General features: G+C 45.9%; 1 protein-coding gene across 8 annotated transcripts in view; it reads right to left on the reverse strand.

Annotated features, from left to right (window-relative positions):
• Window positions 1-114: 114 nt before the first annotated feature.
• Window positions 115-26,683, reverse strand: part of LOC106587586 (chromodomain-helicase-DNA-binding protein 9) — a 121,828-nt gene continuing 95,259 nt past the window's right edge. For 3 of the 8 annotated variants that reach the window (XM_045708563.1, XM_045708564.1, XM_045708562.1), the window contains exons 17-40: window positions 25,118-25,328; window positions 23,543-23,738; window positions 23,031-23,204; window positions 20,737-20,922; window positions 20,391-20,501; window positions 20,049-20,245; window positions 18,714-18,913; window positions 18,361-18,520; window positions 13,632-13,721; window positions 12,607-12,710; window positions 10,308-10,425; window positions 9,882-9,939; window positions 9,684-9,732; window positions 6,974-7,241; window positions 6,609-6,814; window positions 5,436-6,338; window positions 5,108-5,274; window positions 4,624-4,893; window positions 3,564-3,750; window positions 2,953-3,101; window positions 2,387-2,620; window positions 1,974-2,123; window positions 1,714-1,818; window positions 115-1,266 (exon numbers count right to left, since the gene is read on the reverse strand). In XM_045708563.1, coding sequence (XP_045564519.1) covers window positions 265-1,266; window positions 1,714-1,818; window positions 1,974-2,123; window positions 2,387-2,620; window positions 2,953-3,101; window positions 3,564-3,750; window positions 4,624-4,893; window positions 5,108-5,274; window positions 5,436-6,338; window positions 6,609-6,814; window positions 6,974-7,241; window positions 9,684-9,732; window positions 9,882-9,939; window positions 10,308-10,425; window positions 12,607-12,710; window positions 13,632-13,721; window positions 18,361-18,520; window positions 18,714-18,913; window positions 20,049-20,245; window positions 20,391-20,501; window positions 20,737-20,922; window positions 23,031-23,204; window positions 23,543-23,738; window positions 25,118-25,328 — 5,495 coding nt within the window. In that variant the 3' untranslated portion in view covers window positions 115-264. The remainder of the gene's footprint in view (window positions 1,267-1,713; window positions 1,819-1,973; window positions 2,124-2,386; window positions 2,621-2,952; window positions 3,102-3,563; window positions 3,751-4,623; window positions 4,894-5,107; window positions 5,275-5,435; window positions 6,339-6,608; window positions 6,815-6,973; window positions 7,242-9,683; window positions 9,733-9,881; window positions 9,940-10,307; window positions 10,426-12,606; window positions 12,711-13,631; window positions 13,722-18,360; window positions 18,521-18,713; window positions 18,914-20,048; window positions 20,246-20,390; window positions 20,502-20,736; window positions 20,923-23,030; window positions 23,205-23,542; window positions 23,739-25,117; window positions 25,329-26,683) is intronic. The other 5 variants (XM_045708568.1, XM_045708567.1, XM_045708566.1 and 2 more) reach the window with 3 other exon arrangements.

Below are 26,683 nucleotides of genomic sequence, written 5' to 3' on the forward strand. Positions count from 1 at the left end.
GTGCAAAGCTGTTATCAAGGCAAAGGGTGGCTACTTTGAAGAATATAAAATATATTTTGATATGTTGAACAATTTTTTGGTTACGACATGATTCCATATGTGTTATTTCATAGTTTAGATGTCTTCACCATTATTTTACAATGCAGAAAATAGTCAAAATAAAGAAAAACCCTTAAATGAGTAGGTGTGTCCAAACTTTTGACTGGTACTGTATGTGTGTACATTTCTAATAGATCCATAAATAGATGTATATTTTCATTAGGCTCAGTCTTCATCGCTGGAGTCTGATGACCCATCAGATGATGAAGAAGAACTCCCAGACTCTGATGAAGATGACTCCGCCTTCCCCGAGCCTTCTGGACCACTGTTCTCCTCCTTGTGTTCCCCTGACTCTTCCCTCTTGTCACCAAGACCCTCCTCTTCCTGACGCTCTGGTGTTCTCCTTGGCGACAGAGGTTTTGAGGGGGCGGTCTGAGAGGTCTTAGTGGGCTTGTGGGGTTTGTAGTCACTGTTTGAGTCACTGTGTGGTGGCTGTGTGGTGGACACAGGAAGGTTAAGGCCTGGAGTGAGAAGCATCCCTGGGTAAAGCATACTGGAGAGTAACAAGGGGTTAAGAGACAGAGGGTGACTGGAGGCTGCCTGGGCAGCAGAAGCACTTAGTGGGGTGGTGGTGGAGGTGGTGGCAGAGGAACTAGAGGGGGAATGGACACTGGGGATGCGGCCATCTCCATCCCTGCTTTGACCTTCTGTCCTTTCACCTTTGGTGTCCGAGGTGTGGGATGGGCCGTGGGAGTGGGAGGAGGAGGGGGCTTTGGAGGAGGCAGACGAGGGCTCCCCTCCTCCTCCTTCTCTGCTTCCCTTCTTCCTCTTCCTCTGCTCAGCTCCCCCCGTGGCGTCCTGTGTGGGCTTCCCCAGCAGACCCCCCATGCTAAGGAGGTTGGGAAGCCCAGCCATGCCAGAGAGCATCATGGGAAACATGGCGGCCAGGTTGTTAGCATCGGTGGGCAGGCCCATGAGGCCGGCAGTGAGCTGCAGTGACTGGAGACTTTGGAGGTTCTGCTGGAAGGCCTGTAGACTAGATAGATCCATGCCAGAGAGGAGGCCGTTGGCCAGCAGGGGGTTGAGGCCCAGGGATGGGCCCCCCTGGTTGGCTGTAGCTGCAGCCTTGGCCAGGGCGCTCTTGGGCCTCCGTCCACGCCGACTCACCTCCTCTGGTACGATGGGTCCTGTCAGGATCCGGTCAAACATGCTCTCTGGGAGGTAGCCCTGAAGGACAGACAGAGAAACACAGAGTTAGCACTCTAATCAACAACTTCATTAGATAACTACAGTTAGAAACTGGGTAGTTCCAGCCCTGAATGCTGATTGGCAGACACCCGTGGTATATCAGATCGTATACCACAGGTATGACAAAACATGTATTTTTACTGCTCTAATTACGTTGGTAACCAGTTTATAATAGCAATAAGGCACCTCGGGTTTGTGGTATATGGCAAACCATATTGCGTTGTGCATAAGAACAGCCCTTAGCCGTGGTATATTGGCCATATACCTGACCCCCTCGGGCCTTATTTCTTAACTATACCACAGTTACTGCACTGACAACTTGCCAAGCTAGATACATGTAGTTCTATTATTCCTCTTTTATACACGTGAAGTAGACTTGTGGGATGTTCTACAGCATATGAAGGAGGTAAAGGCTATCAGACTTACCGACTGCTTGACGACGTCGGCCCACTCTGGTGGAACCCCGTACTCTGGGTTCTCCTGAAGGAACCGACACAGGTCCTTTAGAGGGGGGGCGAAGGCCCCACCAACCTGGGAGAGGAGGGGAGGACAACATGAGACACACACACACACACACACACACACACACACACACACACACACACACACACACACACACACACACACACACACACACACACACACACACACACACACACACACACGTACGTCTACTGCCGCCTCACCTTGCGTGCATTTCTCCTGTTGATGATCTGGACCCTCTCCTCTCCTGTCAGACTGTTGACATCGATCTTGTTGGGGTTTCTGCAGCGATGCCTCTTCTGTTTGGGTCTACCATCCTGCTGGAACTGCTCCAGCTGCCTCTTATTCACTCCCTGAGGAGGAGAAGAGAGGGTCAGGGATACAGAGGTTCAATTACAGGACTACATCCAAAACAATATCTACTGTCAATGGAAATGTGATTCAAATTGCAAATGGAATTTCTGTTTATGTCATGAACTGACTGAATGGAATTGACCGTAACCCTGACGGATGTCTATTGTAGTTGTACAGTATATTCACAGCCCTTAATGAACCCTGGGTTAGGGATAGAGGAATGGAGAATCAGAGGGTGAGGAAGAGGAAGGGAGGGACTCACAGGGATGAAGGCCCCTGTGTCAGCCACAAAGCCTGGGTGTTCTTTTAGCCACAGCTCCAGTTCCCTCCTCTTGGGGGCATCGTCTCCGGCCAGACGGGTCCCATCTTTCAGGTTGATGACAGAGACCCTGCTCTCTGTGTCCATAGGGCCCTGGCCCCCTAGGGGGTTACCCTGCCCTGAGGCAATAGACAGCCCAGTGCCAGCCTGAATCATACCACCCCACGCCGGGGGCACCTGGAGATGCAGGGTAGACATCATCCCATCAGTGAATATCAAGTGGCTAGTGTTTGTATAGGCATGCTAGCATACCCCTCATACAGCCTCCTATACTTCAGTACACACAGTAAATCCTATATTTTATTTTCAATTGCTAGGTAAACACATTTAGGCATACTCTTCAAACTTTAAATATCTCTTAAAACCATGCAATCACATGTAGCTTTCCAGTACCCAGTGTTTAAGGACTAAATGTTGAAGGACCTAAGATAGCAAGATAGGAGTGAGAGGATTGACAGGGAAGACGTAGAGCAACAAAGAGAAGAGAGAAAAGTAAAGTAAGATCTTACGCTTTCAGGCACGGCTGGTCCTCTTTTCCTGTTCATAAAGAGCAGGTCCATCCCCTCCACATTCTTCCTCCTTCCTCTCCTCCTCTTCACCACCGGCTGGCCATCCATACCGCCGTTCAGCTTCATCTGACCCGCCAGACCTGTAGAGGCTGGAAACACACAAACAACGTGTCCCAGATTAAAACAGAAGACTAAAGCAGTACACACCATCACAATCATGAATGTACTACATATGGGGAAATGTATCTTTGCTGCCATCTATTGATACCAAATAAAAAGCACACAGTTTAGCTTTGAGATTCCTCATGAAGGGTATTCTTTACCAGACAGTTATTTTTATTTTTTTACCTTTATTTAACTAGGCAAGTCAGTTAAGAACAAATTCTTATTTTCAATGACGGCCTAGGAACAGTGGGATAACTGCCTTGTTCAGGAGCAGAACGACAGACTTTTACCTTGTCAGCTCGGGGATTCGATCTTGCAACCTTTCAGTTACTAGTCCAACGATCTAACCACTAGGCTACCTGCCTAGTATGAACTATCAACTGTATAAACTAACAATACATTGCTGTAAGAACAGGACTTTGTGGTCAGTCCTAGTCTGTATGTACCCTGTGGGAAGCTGGCAGCCTGGGGCTTGGTGAAGTCAGCCAGACTGGTGTCTGAGGCACTCTGGAGCTCATGGAGCCTTGTAAGGTACTGCTGCTGGCTCAGGGGCCCCTCCTCAGGCTCCAGGGGCCTCTTCAGGGGCTGGCCGGACCCCTGCTTCTGGAAGGTCAGCTTCAGACCCCCCTCCTGCTGTAGAGAGAGAGGCTGTCAGTCAATTACACAGAAACACAAGTTCACACAGTCTGATGGCATTGGAGCCCCTTCTACAGAAAGAAAACTAACCAAAACATAACAGAAAAAGGGGAGGGGGTCTAAGTGCTTGTTTTGATTTTCACTGCATTGGCACAATACTTTGTTGGCTTGTCATACAGAGCAGTCTGTATGCTTGGAAGTTGGGATAGTTATGAGTAGGGACACAGCATATACTGTAGCAGCTAGAAGCATATAGGGTAAGTTGTCTATGCAATGTCAGGAGTTTACTGAAGGACTATGTCACAGGGAAGGCTGCAGCTTTCAGCATATTCCTTATTAAGGTCAAGATTCCAGCCAAACTGGTCAGGAAAGCCCCAGCAACACTGTAGCAGCAAGTCAGTGGCCATTTTATAGAATATTTGACACAAATGCTCCTCCCTCTGTTGCTATGGCAATGTAGGCTCATAGCTAGCTACTGTAGTATTAAAGCAAGCAGGAAGCAGGCCTGCATGGTTAATAGCCCAGCTGCTATCAGCCCCATTAGAGACAGAACACCCACAGTACTAGAGCCCCATCACAATCCCCCACAATAGCGAGCCAGCCCCATCTCAATCAGATGAACCTTCTCAAACCCCAGTGTCTCTCCACACTAAGCTTCTTATTAGCTTCCCATCCATGAATGACTAATTTATGTAAAAATGTAATTACAGCCCTGGATCCCAATCCACATAGAGTGGGTAGAAATTAGTGTTGTAGGCAGCAGCCAAAACAACAAAATCACAATCCCCAACAAAACATGCTGAAACACCGCAATTAGGCTTTGGAGTGGTGTGGGGTCCTACGAGAGGGGAGTAACGGAAATCAACATACTTCATTCATTTTCACTGAGAACTCCTTTTCTCCTGCAACATGCTTCTTCACCTTTGAACCCTGAGGGGAGGCAGAAGGGTCCTCTGAGGCCGAGGCGGAAGCTGAGCAGAGGTTGCTGTTGTTGTTGGCCGCAGCTGCATTGTCCAGCAGCTTGGTGGTGTAGAAGGAGGCTACGGCCCCTCCTGCCTCGTACGACCGCCGGGCCCCCGGCCACTTCCCCTTCAGCACTGCTTGGCAGATACTGTCCAGACGGTTGATCATCACACGGTCCTACAGGGGGACAGGGGACATTATAAAACAAGTTGTTTGGATCCTGGATGCTGATTGGCTTTTGCCCGGACTATATCGTCTGGTGGAAGGATGAAATAAAACTGGATTATCATGAGCAACACCCTACTAAGGGCTGTTTCAACATGGTTGGGATTCTCAGGAAACTAACCCAGGCTAGAACTGAAACACAAAGAGGTTTGGTGTGTGTGTTTACCTTGGGCCAGTAGGATGCAGCCAGCATGTATCCTCCCTGGAAGGGGTGGTGGTGTGAGTTGTTGCTGCCGTTCTCTGTCACATGACTGTCCTGCATCTCATCCTGAGTGGTGCTGAGAGACGCAACACTGTCTTCGTCAAATCCCTTCACACTGGTCACTGTCGGGACTGGAAGAACATGCAATATAACTCTACTTTAGAAAACCTCTAAATATACAACACAACTTCAGACAGCCTAACAACTTTGGCAAAATCACAACATTGATTGCCTCAACGGTACTGTAAAAGTCTTTCACTGCAAGAACCAAAATAATAACAACAGCACTCACCCTTGGTCTTTCCTTCCTCTCCCTCACTCTCACTGTCAACAGAGGAAGATGAAGATGAGGAAGAGGAAGATGAGGAGCCTGATGAGCAGGATGAAGATGAAGAGGAGCTGGATCCGGAGCGTGAGGAGGAAGAGGACGATGATGACGATGATGAAGAAGATCGTGATGAAGAGCTGGAGGAGGAGCCGTCCGAGTCGGAGTCTGACGCTGCCGAGGCGGCTCGTCTGGCCTCTCTTCGACTTCTTTTATTGGCTTTCTTCTCTTTCCTGGCGGCTGAGTTGGGCGTGAGTGGCTTGGTCCGTGCCGCCACCATGTGGCTCTCGTTCTCTCCTTTCACCACCCCCAGGTCAGGCTTCTCCTCTATCCCTGTAGGGGTGAGAGGGGCAGGCTGGGGACTCCACCTCTCCACCTGACCCCCTCTCTCCATGCGCTCCTCCCTCTCCGAGAGAGGTTCTTCTTTGGGCACTGCCCCCAGGATGTCCTCCCTCTCCATCTGGGCTGGGGTTGGCACTGGGGACTCTGCCAAGGCTGGGTCTCTACTAGCCTGATACTGGGGGTTCAGGAGCGGAGTAGGGGTCTGGGATGGCTGTTGGACTCCTTTATTCTGGCTGTAGTTGCGCTGGGCAGCCATGAAGCAGAGCTCTGGGTCTCGGAGGATGTGGTAGTCTGTGCGGCTGACGCCGTGCTTGGCGGCCCCGATTAGGAGGTCTCGGTCGTGGGTACCGGTCTCCCACCACACGGGCAGGTCCGAGCCCAGCTGGCACAGGGGCAGGCGCTCATAGAGCAAGGGGTGGCGCAGGACCTGTTCCCGGACCTGGCGTAGCAGCTCTACTCTGTAGAGGGTACGAGATGCACGCTCCTCTGTGATGGGCTGAATGGACAGGGAGGGGTCCACCGCTGTGTCTAGAGAGAGGGAGAGAGAATAAGGCTGTCCTGCATAATTCATACATCTGTGTTTGCATTTTGTGTGAACTCATTCCACTCGCTGTTTAACTTTCCATTGATCGTTAACCTTATCACTTGCTTGTTTCCCCAGCATTTCCTGAAATCATGAACCTTGACATACTGTAAGCACATTATCAGCCGGTATTAGTAAGCACACAACATAGTATACAGATTATAAGTATATTGACTTCCACACCCTTTATACAGGTGGCACAGCACCTCTCTCACCTCCTTCTCTGGGTGGCAGGCGACACACTCTCCTGCACATGGCAGTGAAGGCCCACAGGTACTTCTGCAGACTCTCGTCTGTCTTCTTGTGCAGCCGAGCCATGGCTCTGAACTTGGTCCAGTCGAAACGGCCCAGGTCTGGGTCAAACACCACACCAAAGGTAGACACCACACGGTAGAAATCAGCTTCCTCTCGCCTCGTCCATCTGAGGAGGGAGGGAGAAACAGAGAGAAAGAGAAATAGGGGTAGATAGAGATATACACAGAGAGAGGGAGGAGAGAAAGAAGAGAGAAGGAGACATTGGTATAAGTTATAGACTGTGGCTAACTTTACGTTTCTGTCCAGGCCTTACAGCTTCACTCACCTCTGCTGGCGTTCTATTTTGGCGGCCATCTTGGGGTTGATAGTGTCGTTGAGGGCGGGTGGCAGGGGGCACAGTGAGGGTGTAACCTGGGTGGTGTGCTGGGTCTGGTGGATGTGGAGGATCTGTCTGGACTTGGTGTAGCGCTGAGAGGCTGTGATCAGACGTCTCAGTCTGGCTGTTAGTACTGAGGAGGAGGGCCAGTAGGCTGCATCTCCTCCTCCTCCTCCACCTCCACCACCTAACCCCTCCATCATCACTGGAGCACCCTCTGGAGAGCACACACACACACACACACATTGTTTAATCAGGGAGAATGCTTTTTAAGTTGTTTTATAGTAGTGTAAGAAGTTGTAGTAGTTTCAGCAGTAGAAGCGCTAGTAGTAGTGACTGTTTGTAATAGAAGTGACTGTTGGTAATAAAATATATAGTAGTTGTTGTTGTAATAGTAGTGACTAGTAGTAGTAGTAGTAGTAGTAGTGACTGGTAGTTGTAGTAGTGGTGGTGACTGGTAGTAGTATTAACTAGCTGTAGTAGTAGTAGTAGTAGTAGTAGTCGCGACTAGTAGTAGTAGTAGTGGTGACTGATGGTAGTAGTATTAGTAGTAGTATTAACTAGTTGTAGTAGTAGTGAGTAGTAGTAGTAATAGTAGTGACTGGTAGTAGTAGTAGTAGTAGTAGTAGCAGTAGCTGGTAGTAGTAAACTCAAAAACCAAACGTCCTCTCAAGGTGAACTGCGTTTATTTTCAGCAAACCTAACATGTGTAAATATTTGTATGAACATAACAAGATTCAACAACTGAGACATAAACTGAACCAGTTCCACAGACATGTGACTAACAGAAATTGAATAATGTGTCCCTGAACGAAGGGGGGGGGGGGTGTCAAAATCAAAAGTAACAGTCAGTATCTGGTGTGGCCACCAGCTGCATTAAGTACTGCGGTGCATCTCCTCCTCATGGACTGCACCAGATTTGCCAGTTCTTGCTGTGAGATGTTACCCCACTCTTCCACCAAGGCACCTGCAAGTTCCCGGACATTTCTGGGGGGAATGGCCCTAGCCCTCACCCTCCGATCCAACAGGTTCCAGACGTGCTCAATGGATTGAGATCCGGGCTCTTCGCTGGCCATGGCAGAACAGTGACATTCCTGTCTTGCAGGAAATCATGCACAGAACAAGCAATATGGCTGGTGGCATTGTCATGCTGGAGGGTCATGTCAGGATGAGCCTGCAGGAAGGGTACCACATGAGGGAGGAGGATGTCTTCCCTGTAACGCACAGCGTTGATATTGCCTGCAATGACAACAAGCTCAGTCCGATGATGCTGTGACACACCGCCCCAGACCATGACGGACCCTCCACCTCCAAATCGATCCCGCTCCAGAGTACAGGCCTCGGTGTAACGCTCATTCCTTCGACAATAAAGGCGAATCCGACCAACACCCCTGGTGAGACAAAACCACGACTCGTCAGTGAAGAGCACTTTTTGCCAGTCCTGTCTAGTCCAGTGACGGTGGGTTTGTGCCCGTAGGCGACCTTGTTGCCGATGATGTTGGGTGAGGACGTGCCTTACAACAGGCCTACAAGCCCTCAGTCCAGCCTCTCTCAGCCTATTGCGGACAGTCTGAGCACTGATGGAGGGACTGTGCGTTCCTGGTGTAACTCGGGCAGTTGTTGTTGCCATCCTGTACCTGTCCCGCAGGTGTGATGTTCGGATGTACCGATCCTGTGCAGGTGTTGTTACACGTAGTCTGCCACTGCGAGGACGATCAGCTGTCCGTCCTGTCTCCCTGTAGCGCTGTCTTAGGCGTCTCACAGTACGGGCATTGCAATATATTGCCGTGGCCACATCTGCAGTTCTCATGCCTCCTTGCAGCATGCCTAAGGCACGTTCACACAGATGAGCAGGGACCCTGGGCATCTTTCTTTTGGTGTTTTTCATAGTCAGTAGAACGGCCTCTTTAGTGTCCTAAGTTTTCATAACTGTGACATTAATTGCCGACTGTCTGTAAGCTGTTAGTGTCTTAACGACCGTTCCACAGGTGCATGTTCATTAATTGTTGATGGTTCATTGAACAAGCATGGGGAAAAGTGTTTAAACCCTTTACAATGAAGATCTGTGAAGTTATTTGGATTTTTACAAATTATCTTTGAAAGACAGGGTCCTGAAAAAGGGACGTTTCTTTTTTTGCTGAGTTTAGTAGTAGTAGTAGCGGTGACTGGTAGTAGTAGTGACTGGTAGTAGTAGTGACTGGTAGTAGTAGTAGTCACTGGTAGTATTAGTAGTAGTGACTGGTAGTAGTAGTGACTTGTAGCAGTAGTATTAGTAGTAGTAGTGACTGGTAGTATTAGTAGTGACTTGTAGTAGTAGTATTAATAGTAGTAGTAGTTACTGGTAGTAGTAGTGACTGGTAGTAGTAGTATTAGTACCAGTAGTAGTATTAGTGACTGGTAGTTGTAGTGACTGGTAGTAGTAGTAGTGACTTGTAGTAGCAGTATTAGTAGTAGTAGTGACTGGTAGTAGTAGTGACTTGTAGTAGCAGTATTAGTAGTAGTGACTGGTAGTAGTAGTGACTGGTAGTAGTGGTAGTGACTTGTAGTAGCAGTATTAGTAGTAGTAGTGACTTGTAGTAGATATAGTAATATGATGTGTATTGGTTGTGATAGTACAAAAGCTGAGTAGAAAGAGACTGAATAGAAAGATGTAACTGACCTCCAGGGTTGTCTGTGACAACCAGGTCTCCAGGAGAGGAGGCGTCATCCTATGGAGGAGAGAAGTGTGTGTTCAAACACTGGACACAGAACTGGACACAATAACACTCAAAACAACCTGTATTGTCTCGTCTCTACAGGGGCAGAGAATACACATGCTGTGCTGGCTCTGTTCTGCCCCCCTTCGTTGTGGCCTCACCTCCATATCGTCCTTCAGCAAGGCTGGGGCAGGCTTGTATTCTGGGTCATCCACGTCCCTACAAACACAGATAACAACCATCAGCCAGTAAGTCAGCCAGCCAGTAAGTCAGCCAGTTATTCAGTCAGTCAGCAAGGGCCACACAAGGTAACAGACAGGGGAACTTGCAGGCAGCTCCTAACAGCTCTGAAATAAACACGGACTCAGATTCACTTCAGAAAAGGTTTATACAATAATATCAGTTTCTGGTTTCTTCCTTTTCTATCATAGCTTTATGACTGGTTATAAAAAGTGTTACAACAACTGAAACTTTTTAAGTGTGTCATTGTGTGTCTAAGCCCTGTCTGACTCAGTGGAGGAGACCGACAAGCTAACTAGCTGACTCAGTCATTCAGTCAGTCAGCCATGATGTGTAATGTTACCTACCCATCCATGAAGTCATTGGCTCTCTGTTCAGCAGCGATGGCCTTCTCGTCTGGCCGGCCCACCCGCTCTAGGAAGCAGAGGGCAGGGTCTGCACGCACCGTGTTGTACTTCTCATAACCTGTATGAGTGGACCACAGTGGAGAGGTAAGCAAACAGAGGTTAAAACTTGGAAACTTGAAGAGATAAAAAACAAACATACAGCTGGCCACTTTCCCCCAAAGGTGAGTGTGACAGCTGTCATCCAGTGTAAACTACATCCCCATGGAAGAACATGAAAACACCTACAGTGCGTTTCCCACATGACACTACTAACTCAGAATTGTATATACTATACCGTATCTGATTAATTCCCCCTGACCCTTTTTCACTCTCTACATTTGTCTAGGCTCTGTTCCAATATCCATTCTAGTAAACCCACTTAGAATACATGCCAAATACATGACTTTATACTAAGTGTTATGTTAGTATCGTAGCCCTAGTATCACACATTCTAGATGTCTCAGGCCTGTGGGTCAGTTAGTACAGTGAGGGAAAAAAGTATTTGATCCCCTGCTGATTTTGTACGTTTGCCCACTGATAAAGAAATGATCAGTCTATAATTTTATTGGTAGGTTTATTTGAACAGTGTGAGACAGAATAACAACAAAAAAATCCAGAAAAACACATGTGAAAAATGTTATAAAATGACTTCCATTTTAATGAGGGAAATAAGTATTTGAACCCTCTGCAAAACATGACTTAGTACTTGGTGGCAAAACCCTTGTTGGCAATCACAGAGGTCAGACGTTTCTTGTAGTTGGTCACCAGGTTTGCACACATCTCAGGAGGGATTTTGTCCCACTCCTCTTTGCAGATCTTCTCCAAGTCATTAAGGTTTCGAGGCTGACGTTTGGCAACTCGAACCTTCAGCTCCCTCCACAGATTTTCTATGGGATTAAGGTCTGGAGACTGGCAAGGCCACTCCAGGACCTTAATGTGCTTCTTCTTGAGCCACTTCTTTGTTGCCTTGGCCATGTGTTTTGGGTAATTGTCATGCTGGAATACCCATCCACGACCCATTTTCAATGCCCTGGCTGAGGGAAGGAGGTTCTCACCCAAGATTTGACGGTACATGGCCCCGTCCATCGTCCCTTTGATGCGGTGAAGTTGTCCTGTCCCCTTAGCAGAAAAACACCCCCAAAGCATAATGTTTCCACCTCCATGTTTGACGGTGGGGATGGTGTTCTTGAGGTCATAGGCAGCATTCCTCCTCCTCCAAACACGGCGAGTTGAGTTGATGCCAAAGAGCTCCAATTTGGTCTCATCTGACCACAACACTTTCACCAGTTGTCCTCTGAATCATTCAGATGTTCATTGGCAAACTTCAGACGGGCATGTATATGTTCTTTCTTGAGTAGGGGGACCTTGCGGGTGCTGCAGGATTTCAGTCCTTCACGGCGTAGTGTTACCAATTGTTTTCTTGGTGACTATGGTCCCAGCTGCCTTGAGATCATTGACAAGATCCTCGTGTGTAGTTCTGGGCTGATTCCTCACCATTCTTATGATCATTGCAACTCCACGAGGTGAGATCTTGCATGGAGCCCCAGGCCGAGGGAGATTGCCAGTTATTTTGTGTTTTTTCCATTTGCGAAAAATCGCACCAACTGTTGTCACCTTCTCACCAAGCTGCTTGGCGATGGTCTTGTAGCCCATTCCAGCCTTTTGTAGGTCTACAATCTTGTCCCTGACATCCTTGGAGAGCTCTTTGGTCTTGGCCATGGTGGAGAGTTTGGAATCAAATCAAATTAATTGATATAGCCCTTCTTACATCAGCTGATATCTCAAAGTGCTGTACAGAAATCCAGCCTAAAACCCCAAACAGCAAGCAATGCAGGTGTAGAAGCACGGTGGCTAGGAAAAACTCCCTAGAAAGGCCAAAACCTAGGAAGAAACCTGCTTCTGTGGACAGGTATCTTTTATACAGGTAACAAACTGAGATTAGGAGCACTCCCTTTAAGAGTGTGCTCCTAATCTCAGCTCGTTACCTGTATAAAAGACACCTGGGAGCCAGAAATCTTTCTGATTGAGAGGGGGTCAAATACTTATTTCCCTAATTAAAATGCAAATCAATTTATAACATTTTTGACATGCGTTTTTCTGGATTGTTTTGTTGTAATTCTGTCTCTCACTGTTCAAATAAACCTACCATTAAAATTATAGACTGATCATTTCTTTGTCAGTGGGCAAACGTACAAAATCAGCAGGGGATCAAATACTTTTTTCCCTCACTGTACATCCCTGGTCTCTATTGTCGACTCACCGTGCTTGTAGACCCCCAACAGCAGACACTTGTCAGAGATGTTGTCCCACCACAGGGCTGGTAGCTCAGAGCTGTCGGGCTCAGGAACCCAGATCTTGATCTCACTGATGAGGAGGGGGCGTGGACAGAACACAACATGACAGGAGGAACAGGTCTATATGTATAGCATGGGGGACTCATGGGTACTATGACAGCTGGGTTTCCATCCCAACATAGATTCTCAGATAAGCAACAGCGTGGTACAGCCAAAACCATGAGCTCCGATAAGACTTTTAGGTCAGCATCAAGGCTTAAAATGTGTCTGGAGGCTAGAAATACTCTAAGTTTTTCTGCACCCACTTCTGTATATCCTCAGCAATAGTATTGGTTCTGAGAAGCTGCTGATCCATCTTTCAACAGCAGGTGGAGTGACTACTGACTTTCCTTCCCTGAGTCTGACTAGCTGTGTCCTCCTCTATACATGGACTTTCCTTCCCTGAGTCTGACTAGCTGTACCCTCCTCTATACATGGACTTTCCTTCCCTGAGTCTGACTAGCTGTGCCCTCCTTCAGATATGGTGATAGATAGAGACAGCTACAGTATGTATGGGAATGACCTGTCATGTTTGGTCTATGTCCTTACCATGTAAAACATGAACAACATGGGCCTATGAATGAACAAGTTTTCATTTAAAAAGTGAATGTAAACGGAACCTTCTAAAACGATGTGTCAGCTGAATTTGCGTGCCAGCAGCTTACCAGAAATCCCAAACTTAAACAAATACTGGCATAGTGCTGGCAGCCTGGCTGAACTGGTTGGCATAACATTCAGTCTAGCCTGAATAGCCACCGATCAATCTGACCATCTCAAAATAATGGAGTAAATAGTGTAATCCTCTTCAAATAATCTAATAACTGAAATGACCAATTAGAGGATAGACAGAGAGAGCGTCAGTGAGCTTTGGAAATGTTGTGTACTCTACTCTAAGTGTGTCTGTCAATGTTCAGAGCTGTTTGGTTGTAAAAGAGGTGAAAGTTCAGCTCACCTGGAGTCCACGCCGTCTAGTATCTTCTGTGACTGGCTTCCCATCACCTCTTGTTTCAGGTAGTAGAGCATTCTAACCCGCAGCAACACCCTGCACACAGACACAGCCCCGCCCGCGGTCACCACAAAGCCTCAGCACGCACAAACGCTGAGAGAGCAGAACGGCTTTCACTTTCACACGCACTCACGACCGTAAATGCACACACACACACACTCATGCATACACACAATCAAAATATCACACTCTCACACACATTCTCACTTTCCTCCTGGATGACTGAAACACTGTGCCTAGCTCGTCACGGTAGATGACTGAAACACTGTGCCTAGCTCGTCACGGTAGATGACTGAAACACTGTGCCTAGCTCGTCACGGTAGATGACTGAAATACTGTACCTAGCTCGTCACGGTAGATGACTGAAATACTGTACCTAGCTCGTCATGGTAGATGACTGAAACACTGTGCCTAGCTCGTCACGGTAGATGACTGAAATACTGTACCTAGCTCATCACGGTAGATGACTGAAATACTGTACCTAGCTCGTCACGGTAGATGACTGAAATACTGTGCCTAGCTCGTCACGGTAGATGACTGAAATACTGTGCCTAGCTCGTCACGGTAGATGACTGAAATACTGTGCCTAGCTCGTCACGGTAGATGACTGAAATACTGTGCCTAGCTCGTCACGGTAGATGACTGAAATACTGTACCTAGCTCGTCACGGTAGATGACTGAAATACTGTGCCTAGTTCGTCACGGTAGATGACTGAAATACTGTGCCTAGCTCGTCACGGTAGATGACTGAAATACTGTACCTAGCTCGTCACGGTAGATGACTGAAATACTGTACCTAGCTCGTCACGGTAGATGACTGAAATACTGTACCTAGCTCGTCACGGTAGATGACTGAAACACTGTGCCTAGCTCGTCACGGTAGATGACTGAAATACTGTACCTAGCTCGTCACGGTAGATGACTGAAATACTGTGCCTAGCTCGTCACGGTAGATGACTGAAACACTGTACCTAGCTCATCACGGTAGATGACTGAAACACTGTACCTAGCTCGTCACGGTAGATGACTGAAATACTGTGCCTAGCTCGTCACGGTAGATCAACTGTCCATGCAAAGGGAAACATTTTGTATTGTTGTATATACTGTATAAATGTTGTCTTCATGCCCAAAATGGAGTGGGATAGAAAATATGTAGTCAGTCCCTGATGCAGTGTCTGTGCCATAGAGAGTTAGACAGTGTCTGTGCCATAGAGAGCGAGACAGTGTCTGTGCCATAGAGAGCGAGACAGTGTCTGTGCCATAGAGAGCGAGACAGTGTCTGTGCCATAGAGAGCGAGACAGTGTCTGTGCCATAGAGAGCGAGACAGTGTCTGTGCCATAGAGAGTGAGACAGTGTCTGTGCCATAGAGACTGAGACCGTGTCTGTGCCATAGAGAGTGAGACAGTGTCTGTGCCATAGAGAGTAGAGACTGAGACCGTGTCTGTGCCATAGAGAGTGAGACAGTGTCTGTGCCATAGAGAGTAGAGAGTGAGACAGTGTCTGTGCCATAGAGATGAGCGGTGTGATATGATGTGATCTCTGGGCTGGCAGGGAGAGGAGAGAAGAGAGAGGCAGGCTGAGTCAGAGGAGAGATGCTGTTTCCATGACGCACCCAGCCAGGCATCAGTCAGGAGGTAGAAGGTGGAGGGTGGTGGGTGGGGTATGGTATGCCTGATCTGTGATGGACTGGCATACATTCTAGTCTCCCTTCCTCTCTTAAGCTAGGGTCTGAGAAAATCTAATTGTGGCAGGTTAAAAGGTCCAGTGTAGATTTCTTCAGATGGTGTGTGTGGCCCTAGCTTTACACATCCAGTATGACACTAGTGGAAAGGGAGTGACATGAGAACAGGCAGAGCTGTGAGCTCCAGTGGTGAGGCTCAGGTCCAGGCCTCTCCCCTCCCTCCCTGCCTCTGAGGGGCTGTGCCCTGGGTCTCCCCGCAGCAGCTGCTGTTTCCTGTAGCTGTCAGCAAGGCCCTACATCACTCTTTCCCTCTCTCGCTCTCTCTCTCTCTCTCTTACACTCAGACAGACAGCCTGGAGTGTGGGAGGTATCTGACAGAGAAGGGAACCTCTCTGCACCAGACATAGAGCTCATACATGCACATGAGCGTGAGTTCACACACACACACACACACACACACACACACACACACACACACACACACACACACACACACACACAACCGTACACACACACTTGTAAAATACCCACACACTCATGTACATACTGTATTTACTATACAAGCACATGATACAAACAGTCAGATACATAAAGGTAAACACACACCCACAATCACATGCAGATCATATATATGACATGTACTAGCACAAGTCATACTGAGAATGTTACACATATCCCAACAGAACACAGACCTTGTCAGTCTTAACCTTACATTTCCTAACATGCCAGTACTAGTAGCTACACAGTATTGAACACATATCTTCTAAGGACAGGGTTCTGGATCTCTGTGTGGGACAGGGACAGTAGGGGGCCATGCCTGTGCATGCCCCATCCCCACGTCAGTCCACATTCCTCCCTGAGGGGAAAACGCGGAGGTCAGCAAAGCCACAGAGCGTGTCCCTGTTTGCCCAGCGTGCCTCCCATCGGACGATCCCTGGCTTCAGCACTACTGCTCTGGGAACAATGGGGAACTTTCTGTGGAAGCCCTGCATGGCTCTGTGTCTAAAGCAGGATGGCAGGAGACAAACCCCCAAACAACCCCCTTTAGAAAGACAGCAACCTACATCTATTTACTGTAGTTTAACACATTTCACCATCATCTATTTAGCTATGTTTTATATCTCAACAACCATCATCTATGTTTTATATCTCAACAACCATCATCTATGTTTTATATCTCAACAACCATCATCTATGTTTTATATCTCAACAACCATCATCTATGTTTTATATCTCAACAACCATCATCTATGTTTTATATCTCAACAACCATCATCTATGTTTTATATCTCAACAACCATCATCTATGTTTTATATCTCAACAACCATCATCTATGTTTTATATCTCAACAACCATCATCTATGTTTTATATCTCAACAACCATCATCTATGTTTTATATCTCAACAACCATCATCTATGTTTTATATCTCAACAACCATCATCTATGTTTTATATCTCAACAACCATCATCTATGTTTTATATCTCAACAACCATCATCTATGTTTTATATCTCCTTCAACCATCATCTATGTTTTATATCTCAACAACCATCATCTATGTTTTATATCTCATCAACCATCATCTATGTTTTATATCTCAACAACCATCATCTATGTTTTATATCTCAACAACCATCATCTATGTTTTATATCTCAACAACCATCATCTATGTTTTATATCTCCTTCAACCATTATCTATGTTTTATATCTCAACAACCATCATCTATGTTTTATATCTCAACAACCATCATCTATGTTTTATATCTCAACAACCATCATCTATGTTTTATATCTCAACAACCATCATCTATGTTTTATATCTCAACAACCATCATCTATGTTTTATATCTCAACAACCATCATCTATGTTTTATATCTCCTTCAACCATTATCTGTTTTATATCTCAACAACCATCATCTATGTTTTATATCTCAACAACCATCATCTATGTTTTATATCTCAACAACCATCATCTATGTTTTATATCTCCTCAACCATTATCTATGTTTTATATCTCAACAACCATCATCTATGTTTTATATCTCCTTCAACCATTATCTATGTTTTATATCTCAACAACCATCATCTATGTTTTATATCTCAACAACCATCATCTATGTTTTATATCTCAACAACCATCATCTATGTTTTATATCTCAATCAACCATTATCTATGTTTTATATCTCAACAACCATCATCTACGTTTTATATCTCAACAACCATCATCTATGTTTTATATCTCCTTCAACCATTATCTATGTTTTATATCTCAACAACCATCATCTATGTTTTATATCTCAACAACCATCATCTATGTTTTATATCTCAACAACCATCATCTATGTTTTATATCTCAACAACCATTATCTGCTAACTTATAGGTTCATATGTCAAACCATTTCATTGGATGTAAGAGTTGTTTTCTTCTTCCCATCATCTATGTAGCTTTATATAAAATATAATAAATCCCTGGCTGTAGTATAATCTGTTTTTTGTATCTGTCAATAAAAGATCAATGACAGCTATTAGTTTGGGTTAAAATCCCATTCAGATGATTATCATTCAGCAGTGTAATCTATAATCTGATTCACGGTCATTAATAGAGCAAAGCAACAGATGGAGAAGATGGCTGCTTCAATTTGTCTTAATTACAGACAGTGGTGTTGATGTGCAGGAGTCAAATCTCTGCTACTGACAAAAACATACAATTATGTTTTCACACAGGCTAGCGTCAATACACTGAAGAAAACTGAGGGAAATACAAAATATGAGACTTTACCATTTTTTTTACCTCAACTCTATATATGACAGAGACAAGAACCTATGTTTATTTCCAACATCAATAAAAACCAAGCTAAGACACATTTACAAAGACAAGTTGTTTGTTCCAATGTTAACTATTAGGCAACAATACCATTAAAACAAATCTAAAAGTGTACTGAATATATTTAATACTATAGGCCTGTAGTACCAAGAGTAGCTTCTTACTTGTTGCAGTGGTGTTTGAGGTGCTTCTTGTATCCCTCGTCCTGCAGCATGTGTTCTGGGTTGTGCTTCCTGATCCACTCAGCCTTCTGGATGTCAAACGTGCTGGATTGAGTCTTCATCTTCTTCCCCTTCCTGCCTCTGGGGACCGGGGTCGACAGACCTGAGGGAGGAACACAGATACAATTTGTGGTTATGGACACCGGTTTATAAATTCACATTAAAAGTATTAACAGTAAACCAATAGCACAGTGGTAGGGGGAAATGCCCTTTAAAGGAAGAATTCCTTGAGAGGAACCAGATTCTAATCTGTGGTTGGACCCCTGAGGTTTGGTCATTGAGAGGTTGTAACGTACCCAGGTGGTTCTGTAGTTCCTTGGTCTGTCCGTCCTCAGAGGGGGCGATCAGGTCCCACATGAAGCTCTTGATCTTGTCGTCACCGCGGTAGTGAACCAGACAGTAGGCCAGAAGGGCTCTGCAGATAGACTCCACATCACGCTCTGTCAGCTGCTTCTTAAAACGACCATGGAGCAGGATGTCCTTCCAACGACCCCACCTGGACGACACAGGAGAGAGGGTTAACACTGGAGACAAATACTGTACAATATAGGTGGACAACACAGGAGAGCCTCAGTACAGACACAATACTGTACAATATAGATATACAACACAGGAGAGCCTCAGTACAGACACAATACTGTAAAATATAGATGGACAACACAGGAGAGCCTCAGTACAGACACAATACTGTACAATATAGGTGGACAACACAGGAGAGCCTCAGTACAGACACAATACTGTACAATATAGGTGGACAACACAGGAGAGCCTCAGTACAGACACAATACTGTACAATATAGGTGGACAACACAGGAGAGCCTCAGTACAGACCCAATACAGATATACAACACAGGAGAGCCTCAGTACAGACACAATACTGTACAATATAGATAGACAATACAGGGGAGCCTCAGTACAGACACAATACTGTAAAATATAGATGGACAACACAGGAGAGCCTCAGTACAGACACAATACTGTAAAATATAGATGGACAACACAGGAGAGCCTCAGTACAGACACAATACTGTACAATATAGGTGGACAACACAGGAGAGCCTCAGTACAGACCCAATACAGATATACAACACAGGAGAGCCTCAGTACAGACACAACACTGTACAATATAGGTGGACAACACAGGAGAGCCTCAGTACAGACACAATACTGTACAATATAGATATACAACACAGGAGAGCCTCAGTACAGACACAATACTGTACAATATAGATATACAACACAGGAGAGCCTCAGTACAGACACAATACTGTACAATATAGGTGGACAACACAGGAGAGCCTCAGTACAGACACAATACTGTACAATATAGGTGGACAACACAGGAGAGCCTCAGTACAGACACAATACTGTACAATATAGATATACAACACAGGAGAGCCTCAGTACAGACACAACACTGTACAATATAGGTGGACAACACAGGAGAGCCTCAGTACAGACACAATACTGTACAGCAGTAACACTAAGAACAAGATGTGGTTGGTCTGGGCTGAAACTCAAGTCTGCACATCCTGTGGGTCCCCAATATAAGTTTTAAAGAACATTGTTATTTAGTATCAATGTTGGTTTGTATATTATCTAGCATAACTGGTCCAGTCACTGCCACTGACCCGTATACTAGTAGGTTCTTCTCCACTCTGAAGCACTCCGTCCTGCCGTAGCTGTTGAGGCGGTCGTGGGGCCGGCGGAGCTTGGGCTTGTCCTCGTTGTCACTCTCACCCTCTGACAGCTCTGCCAGCTCGTCCTTAGTGGCACTGAAGGGTCGGGTCTGCTTCCTCACCCTCGGAGTGTCAATTACCAGGCTGTTCTGTTGTGGAACAGGAGAGGAACACACACAGATACTCAGATACTACTGTAGCAAATTCACTCATGGCATTGATCTTATCTCCTATATAACATCTCATCATGGCCAGAAAGAGCAGGTTCAGTGTTTAAACTAAAGCATTACTTACTCTGCCATTGGCAGTGTCCATGTCAATCTCAGCCTTCTTGGCCCACTTGTCCCAGAAGTTGGGGTCGTCCAGAGAAATGTCTGTGCGGTTTCCGGACGCCACAAAACTGGCCTGAGAGAAGAAGACATTAAATCCCATTAAACCTTGATAATCTGATTCACTGTTCCTTCCTGAGTCACCTTCAATGAGAAGTCTGAGTCTCATAACAGAGCTGAGAGTCTGTGATGAAGAGTGACATGAGAGTAAACAGTTGACACTGGTTACTACTGCTAGTTATGCAGAAAGGAAAAGGATAGCAACATTCAAACAATGACCACTGTGTGGTGCTCTTTCAGTCACTGGGTACCTTGGCAAAGGTAGATCCCCGTCCCTCAGACTCGATGGTGATGGTCTTGGTCCTGCGTTGAAGGATCTGGTCGATGTCCTCCTCACAGAACTTGGCCCCCTCATCCTCATCGTCCATCAGAGCTCCATACGCCCCTTTCCTCAGCAGGTCCTCGATCTCCTTCTTAGACAGCTGCTGCTGGGTGGGCTGGAGAGAGGGGAGGGGGAGAAGGAGAAACAGAGGGTGTTAGGGGAACTGATGATGGACTATTTACACATTACATCATTGTACATACAAACATGTGCACAACACATGCACATGCATTAACACCACACAAAAACAGACAGACACTCTAGCGTGAGAAACGCCGAGGAGAGAGACAGTTAGCTGAACTGAAGCTGAACTGGATCACGTGCTAGACCTTTTTAAATCATAAAGAGTAGCAGCAACCCCCAGCTGACCCATGGTGTGTTAGTATGCAGCTGGTGGTGCTAATGTCTGCTCAACACTTTCTTCCTGATAGTCCAGCTAATCCAGAGACAGAAACAGCTAAGCTCCTCCTACACACCGATGATGCACTAAGAGGATATCTCAAAGCTGTGTTTATTATATTGACTAGTCCATTTTCTACACTCTCATTTTGTAGAATGGACTTAACATTTTTTGCCTTCGGAATATATTCTGACCCCTTGACTTTTTCCACATTTTGTTACATTACGGCCTTATTCTAAAACGGATTAAATCATTTTTCCCTCATCAATCTACACATAATACCCCATAATGACAAAGCAAAAAACATATATATATATATTTTTTTGCCAATGTATATATATAAAAAAACTGAAATATGACATTTACATAAGTACTCAGACCCTTTACCTAGTACTTTGTTGAAGCACCTTTGGCAGCAATTACATCATTGCGTCTTCTTGGGTATGACGCTACAAGCTTGGCACACCTGTATTTGGGGAGTTTCTCCCATTTTTCTCTGCAGATCCTCTCAAGCTCTGTCAGATTAGATGGGGAGCGTTGCTGCACAGCTACTTTCAGGTCTCTCCAGAGATGTTTGATCGGGTTCAAGTCCAGGCTCTGGCTGGGCCACTCAAGGACATTCAGAGACTTGTCCCGAAGCCACTCCTGTGTTGTCTCGGCTGTGTGCATAGGCTCGTTGTCCTGTTGGAAGGTGAACCTCCGCCCCAGTCTGAGGTCCTGAGCGCTCTGGAGCAGGTTTAAATCAAGGATCTCGCTGTACTTTGCTCCATTCATCTTTGTCTCGATCCTGACTAGTCTCCCAGTCCCTGCCACTGAAAAACATCCCCACAGCATGATGCTGCCACCACCATGCTACACCGTAGGGATGGTGCCAGGTTTCCTCCAGATGTGACGCTTGGCATTCAGACCAAAGAGTTCAATCTTGGTTTCATTAGACCAGATAATCTTGTTTCTCATGGTCTGAGAGTCCAAGCGTGCTGTCATGTGGCTTTTACTGAGGAGCGGGTTCCGTCTGGCCACTCTACCATAAAGGCCTGATTGGTGGAGTGCTGTAGAGATGGTTGTCCTTCTGGAAGGTTCTCCCATCTCCACAAAGGAACTCTAGAGCTCTGTCAGTGACCATCGGGTTCTTGGTCACCTCCCTGACCAAGGCCTTTATTCCCCGATTGCTCAGTTTGGCCGGGCGGCCAGCTTTAGGGAGAGTTTTGGTGGTTCCAAACTTCTTCCATTTAAGAATGATGGAGGCCACTGTGTTCTTGGGGACCTTCAATGCTGCAGACATGTTTTGGTAACCTTCCCCAGATCTGTGCCTCAACACAATCCTGTCTCGGAGCTCTACGGACAATTCCTTCGACATCATTGCTTGATTTTTGCTCTGACATGCACTGTCAACTGTGGGACCTTATATAGACAGGTGTGTGCTTTTCCAAATCATGTCCAATCAATTGAATTTCCCACAGGTGGACTCCAATCAAGTTGTAGAAACATCTCAACGATGACCAATGGAAACAGGATGCACCTGAGCTCAATTTCGAGTCTCATAGCAAATGGTCTGAATACTTATGTAAATAAGGTATTTCTGTTTTTTATTTGTAATACATTTGCAAAAAACTCTGAAAACCTGTTTTTGCTTTGTCATTATGGGTTATTGTGTGTAGATTGCTGAGATTTTTTTAAATATTTAATCCATTTTAGAATAAGGCTGTAACATAACAAAATGTGGAAAAAGTCAAGGTGTCTGAATACTTTCCGAATGCTGAGCATCCACCGGACTAATACAGGTGCTGTAGAGTGTGTGTGTATGACGAACACAGCAGACTCACCCCTCCTCCTGGCACGCTGTTCTCCCTGCCACTCATGCTCTGCAGCACAGCCTTGTCCAGGCCCAGTTTGAGGCTGGCCCGGTCAAACATCTCCCGCTCGTAAGAGTTCCTGGTGATCAGACGGTACACCTTCACCGACTTGTTCTGACCAATCCTATGGCAGCGAGCCTGGGCCTGAGAATAATGAAAAATAACTTGGTTATGACCAGCCTAATATATTTTATATTTGTCCAATAAAAATCACTTCAGGATCAAGATCGTTGCTGCTATAATAATATATGCCATTTAGCAGACGCTTTTATCCAAAGCGACTTAGTCATGCATACATACATTTTACTATCCAAGATGTGCCAATTAAAAAGTTAAACTATTATAATAGGATATAAAAGACACTTCTCAATTCAAGGACTTCCTGAATTGACTGAATTGAAATAGAAAGTGACCACACCTTTGTTGCTAATTGTATTACAGTGGAGGCTGATGTCACTTTAAATGTCTGTGTGTGTCTTTACCTGCAGGTCATTCTGTGGGTTCCAGTCTGAGTCAAAGATAATACAGGTGTCAGCAGCAGTCAAGTTGATGCCCAGACCTCCAGCCCGGGTACACAGCAGGAACACAAAGCGGTCCGAGTCTGGTTTGCTGAAACGGTCTATAGCTGCCTGACGCAGGTTACCTCTCACTCTGCCATCGATACGCTCATACAGGTACCTGAGGAACACAGGACCATGCAGGGTTGGAGGAGGATCTTCTAGTACACATAATTACAAATGTTCTAGCGTCACATCCAAGTATCATGAATGTCAACATTTACATACAGTACGACACAGAGTTTTACAGTAGCTGATACAACACCAACCATCCGACATTAAGAGGCCTCCAATTGCCACACAATATTTCCAGGAATTAGTTTTTGTCACCCACTTTAAAACAACATTCACTAGTTCTCTCCTTTCCTCCATTCCTGTCTCTCTTTTCCCCTCTCTCTCTATTCTGCTCTCTCTTCCTCCTTCCATCCTTCCTCCCCCTCTCTCTGGCAGAGAACAAGGAGCCCTGGCCTCACCCCACATCCTACCCCTCATCTTCTTCACCTTACACACCTCACCCCTCACCTCTACAGTGACCCACTTCCCTCCGCGCGCCCACAGACGCCTCTCTCCCTCTGTCTGATGTGGGAGTGCCCCGAGGGAGTCTGTGAGCTGCCGCTGAACCCCGGCTAAGCCTTGCCTAGCCACTGAGCGGAGCGTCTCGCCTTGTGTGTTTACACTGGTTTGGTTCGGGGTTTGAGTGCCAGAAAGAAGCAGGGAGGGGAGAAGAACACAGGGCCAGGCCCGGGATAGTGAGAGAGACAAGAGGAGAGGATAGAGAGAGGGAGAAGAAGAGAGAGGACAGAGATATCAGGAGGGAAAGGGAGGAAGATATAGAGAGACCACACAGACCAGGCCAGTCGCCCGCTTTCCTCAGCTTAGACGGGCTGCTGGGATAATATCCTTTTCATTTAGCCTGCAAACAGGAAGCTCATTAAGCCAGGAGATTAAGACCTTGAATGAAAGGGTCTTGGTACATTCTTCTGCTTCTGTTACACAGTCTTTATCACCTCCCTGCTCTGGGTGGCATTATGGAGTGATGAGCACTGAGGGCTTAAAAGGCTCTTTCTCAGACAGTCACTGGAGAGAGAGGCTAATGTTTAGAGATTCAGCATTTCTCTTCAACTACATTCAATTTAATAAGGGAAAGTACTGTGATTCAGCTTTTTCTGCACTGAAAACTGCTAGCTAGCTAACACCAGATAATAAACCATAAATACGTCACTTTGAAAATGGAGCTGAAAAATGGAAATTACAAAGTCTATTACCCTCTTAAAAGCATGATTCCTGTCTTTTTCCGTATCAGTCTAGCTGAAACTGCAGAGGGCGGTAAAAATTCTACATGCACTGACAAAGTAATAAACATTACATATCTCATCTCAAACTACCTCATCTCACAATATGAAATATCTGAGGAGAGAACCTTGATTTCCAGGCTTCTATTGGAGTGGAGTACTTGGGAGCATAGTAATACAAGACGAGAAGAGAGGCAGGCAGCAGTACCTTCTCTGGATGAGGTAGTCCTCCAGGATATCCAGACAGCGGACCATCTGGGAGAAGATGAGGACCTTGTGTCCACCGGCCTTCATCTTGGGCAGCAACTTGTCTATGAGGACCAGTTTACCAGCCGACTGCACCATGGCCTGCAGGTGGAAATCAAAGGCAACAGGGCTGTACACCTCTCGGAAGTCCTCCAAGATCTTCTCCTCAGCACCTGGGAGAAATGGACAGACAAATAAAGTCAGTGATGGTATCAGTGTTTCTGCTACAATTGTACAAGCAGGGCGGGGCCCCCGTCTAACGCTGTTGCCACCAGAGTTTGGCTTCTATTGGGAAATGACTGGATGACAATCTGGTACCATGCTACCATTTTCACCTAATCTGTATACAGTTCATATACAGTACCTACTTTAAGACAGACAGGAATAGCAACTCAGTCATGGAACAGATTTTGTACAATATGGTACTGGAAAAAAGAGGGTGGACCTGAGTGAGGTGGCGGTACAAGGAACTCTCTCTCTGGTCACTGGCTAGAAGGATAATGACCAAGCAACTGAATGACCAAGGAGACAACTCACACACACAGCTCACTGCCTCAAACTCACAAAGCAGCATTGATGAAGAAAGGTACCAAAGACAATATGAGAATGAGGACTTCTATAATGCTTATCAAGTCCAACAACCCATTTTTTTATTTGACATACTAAAAACTACCGGATATTAAAAACTGGGTGGTTCGAGCCCTGAATGCTGATTGGCTGACAGCCGTGGTATATCAGACCGTATAACACGGGTATGACAAAACATTTATTTTTACTACTCTATTTACGTTGGTAACCAGTTTATAATAGCAATAAGGCACCTTGGGTTTGTGGTATATGGCCAATATACCATGGCTAAGGTCGTGCCTAAGAACAGACCTTAGCCGTGGTATATTGGCCATATACCACAAACCCCTGAGGTGCCTTATTGCTATTATAAACTGGTTACCAACGTTTTTTTATTTATTTAACCTTTATTTAACTAGGTAAGTCAATTAAGAACAAATTCTTACTTACAATAACGGCCTACACTGGTCAAACACGGACGACGCTGGGCCAATTGTGTGCTGCCCTATGGGATTCCCAATCACGGCCGGTTGTGATACAGCCTGGATCAGAACCAGGGTGTCTGTAGTGATGCCTCTAGTATTGAGATGCAGTGTCTTAGACCGCTGCGCCACTCAGGAGCCCATATACCACACCCCCTCGTGACTTACTGCTTAATTAAAAAGCCTTCATATTTCTGTTTGGCAGTTTATCAACTCTTAAGCTGATCCTTTAGTTGTCCTAGCCCTCATTAAAACTGATACACACACACACACACACACACACACACAGCTGTCAAACCACAGGCCAAAGGTTCACTAGGCTGGCCTTGTATGAGAGCACTGTGTCAAACCAGATTAACCAGAGCACAAGTATACCAGTGACATAAAGATATTACAGCTATGGTAAGGAGGGCAGGGAGGAGGGAGAGGGAGAGGAAGAGGAATGGACCAACACAGCAGCTTTTGGTTGTGGGATGAAC

Source organism: Salmo salar, chromosome ssa26 (assembly GCF_905237065.1).
Source record: "Salmo salar chromosome ssa26, Ssal_v3.1, whole genome shotgun sequence".
In the NCBI taxonomy this organism is placed as follows: domain Eukaryota; kingdom Metazoa; phylum Chordata; class Actinopteri; order Salmoniformes; family Salmonidae; genus Salmo; species Salmo salar.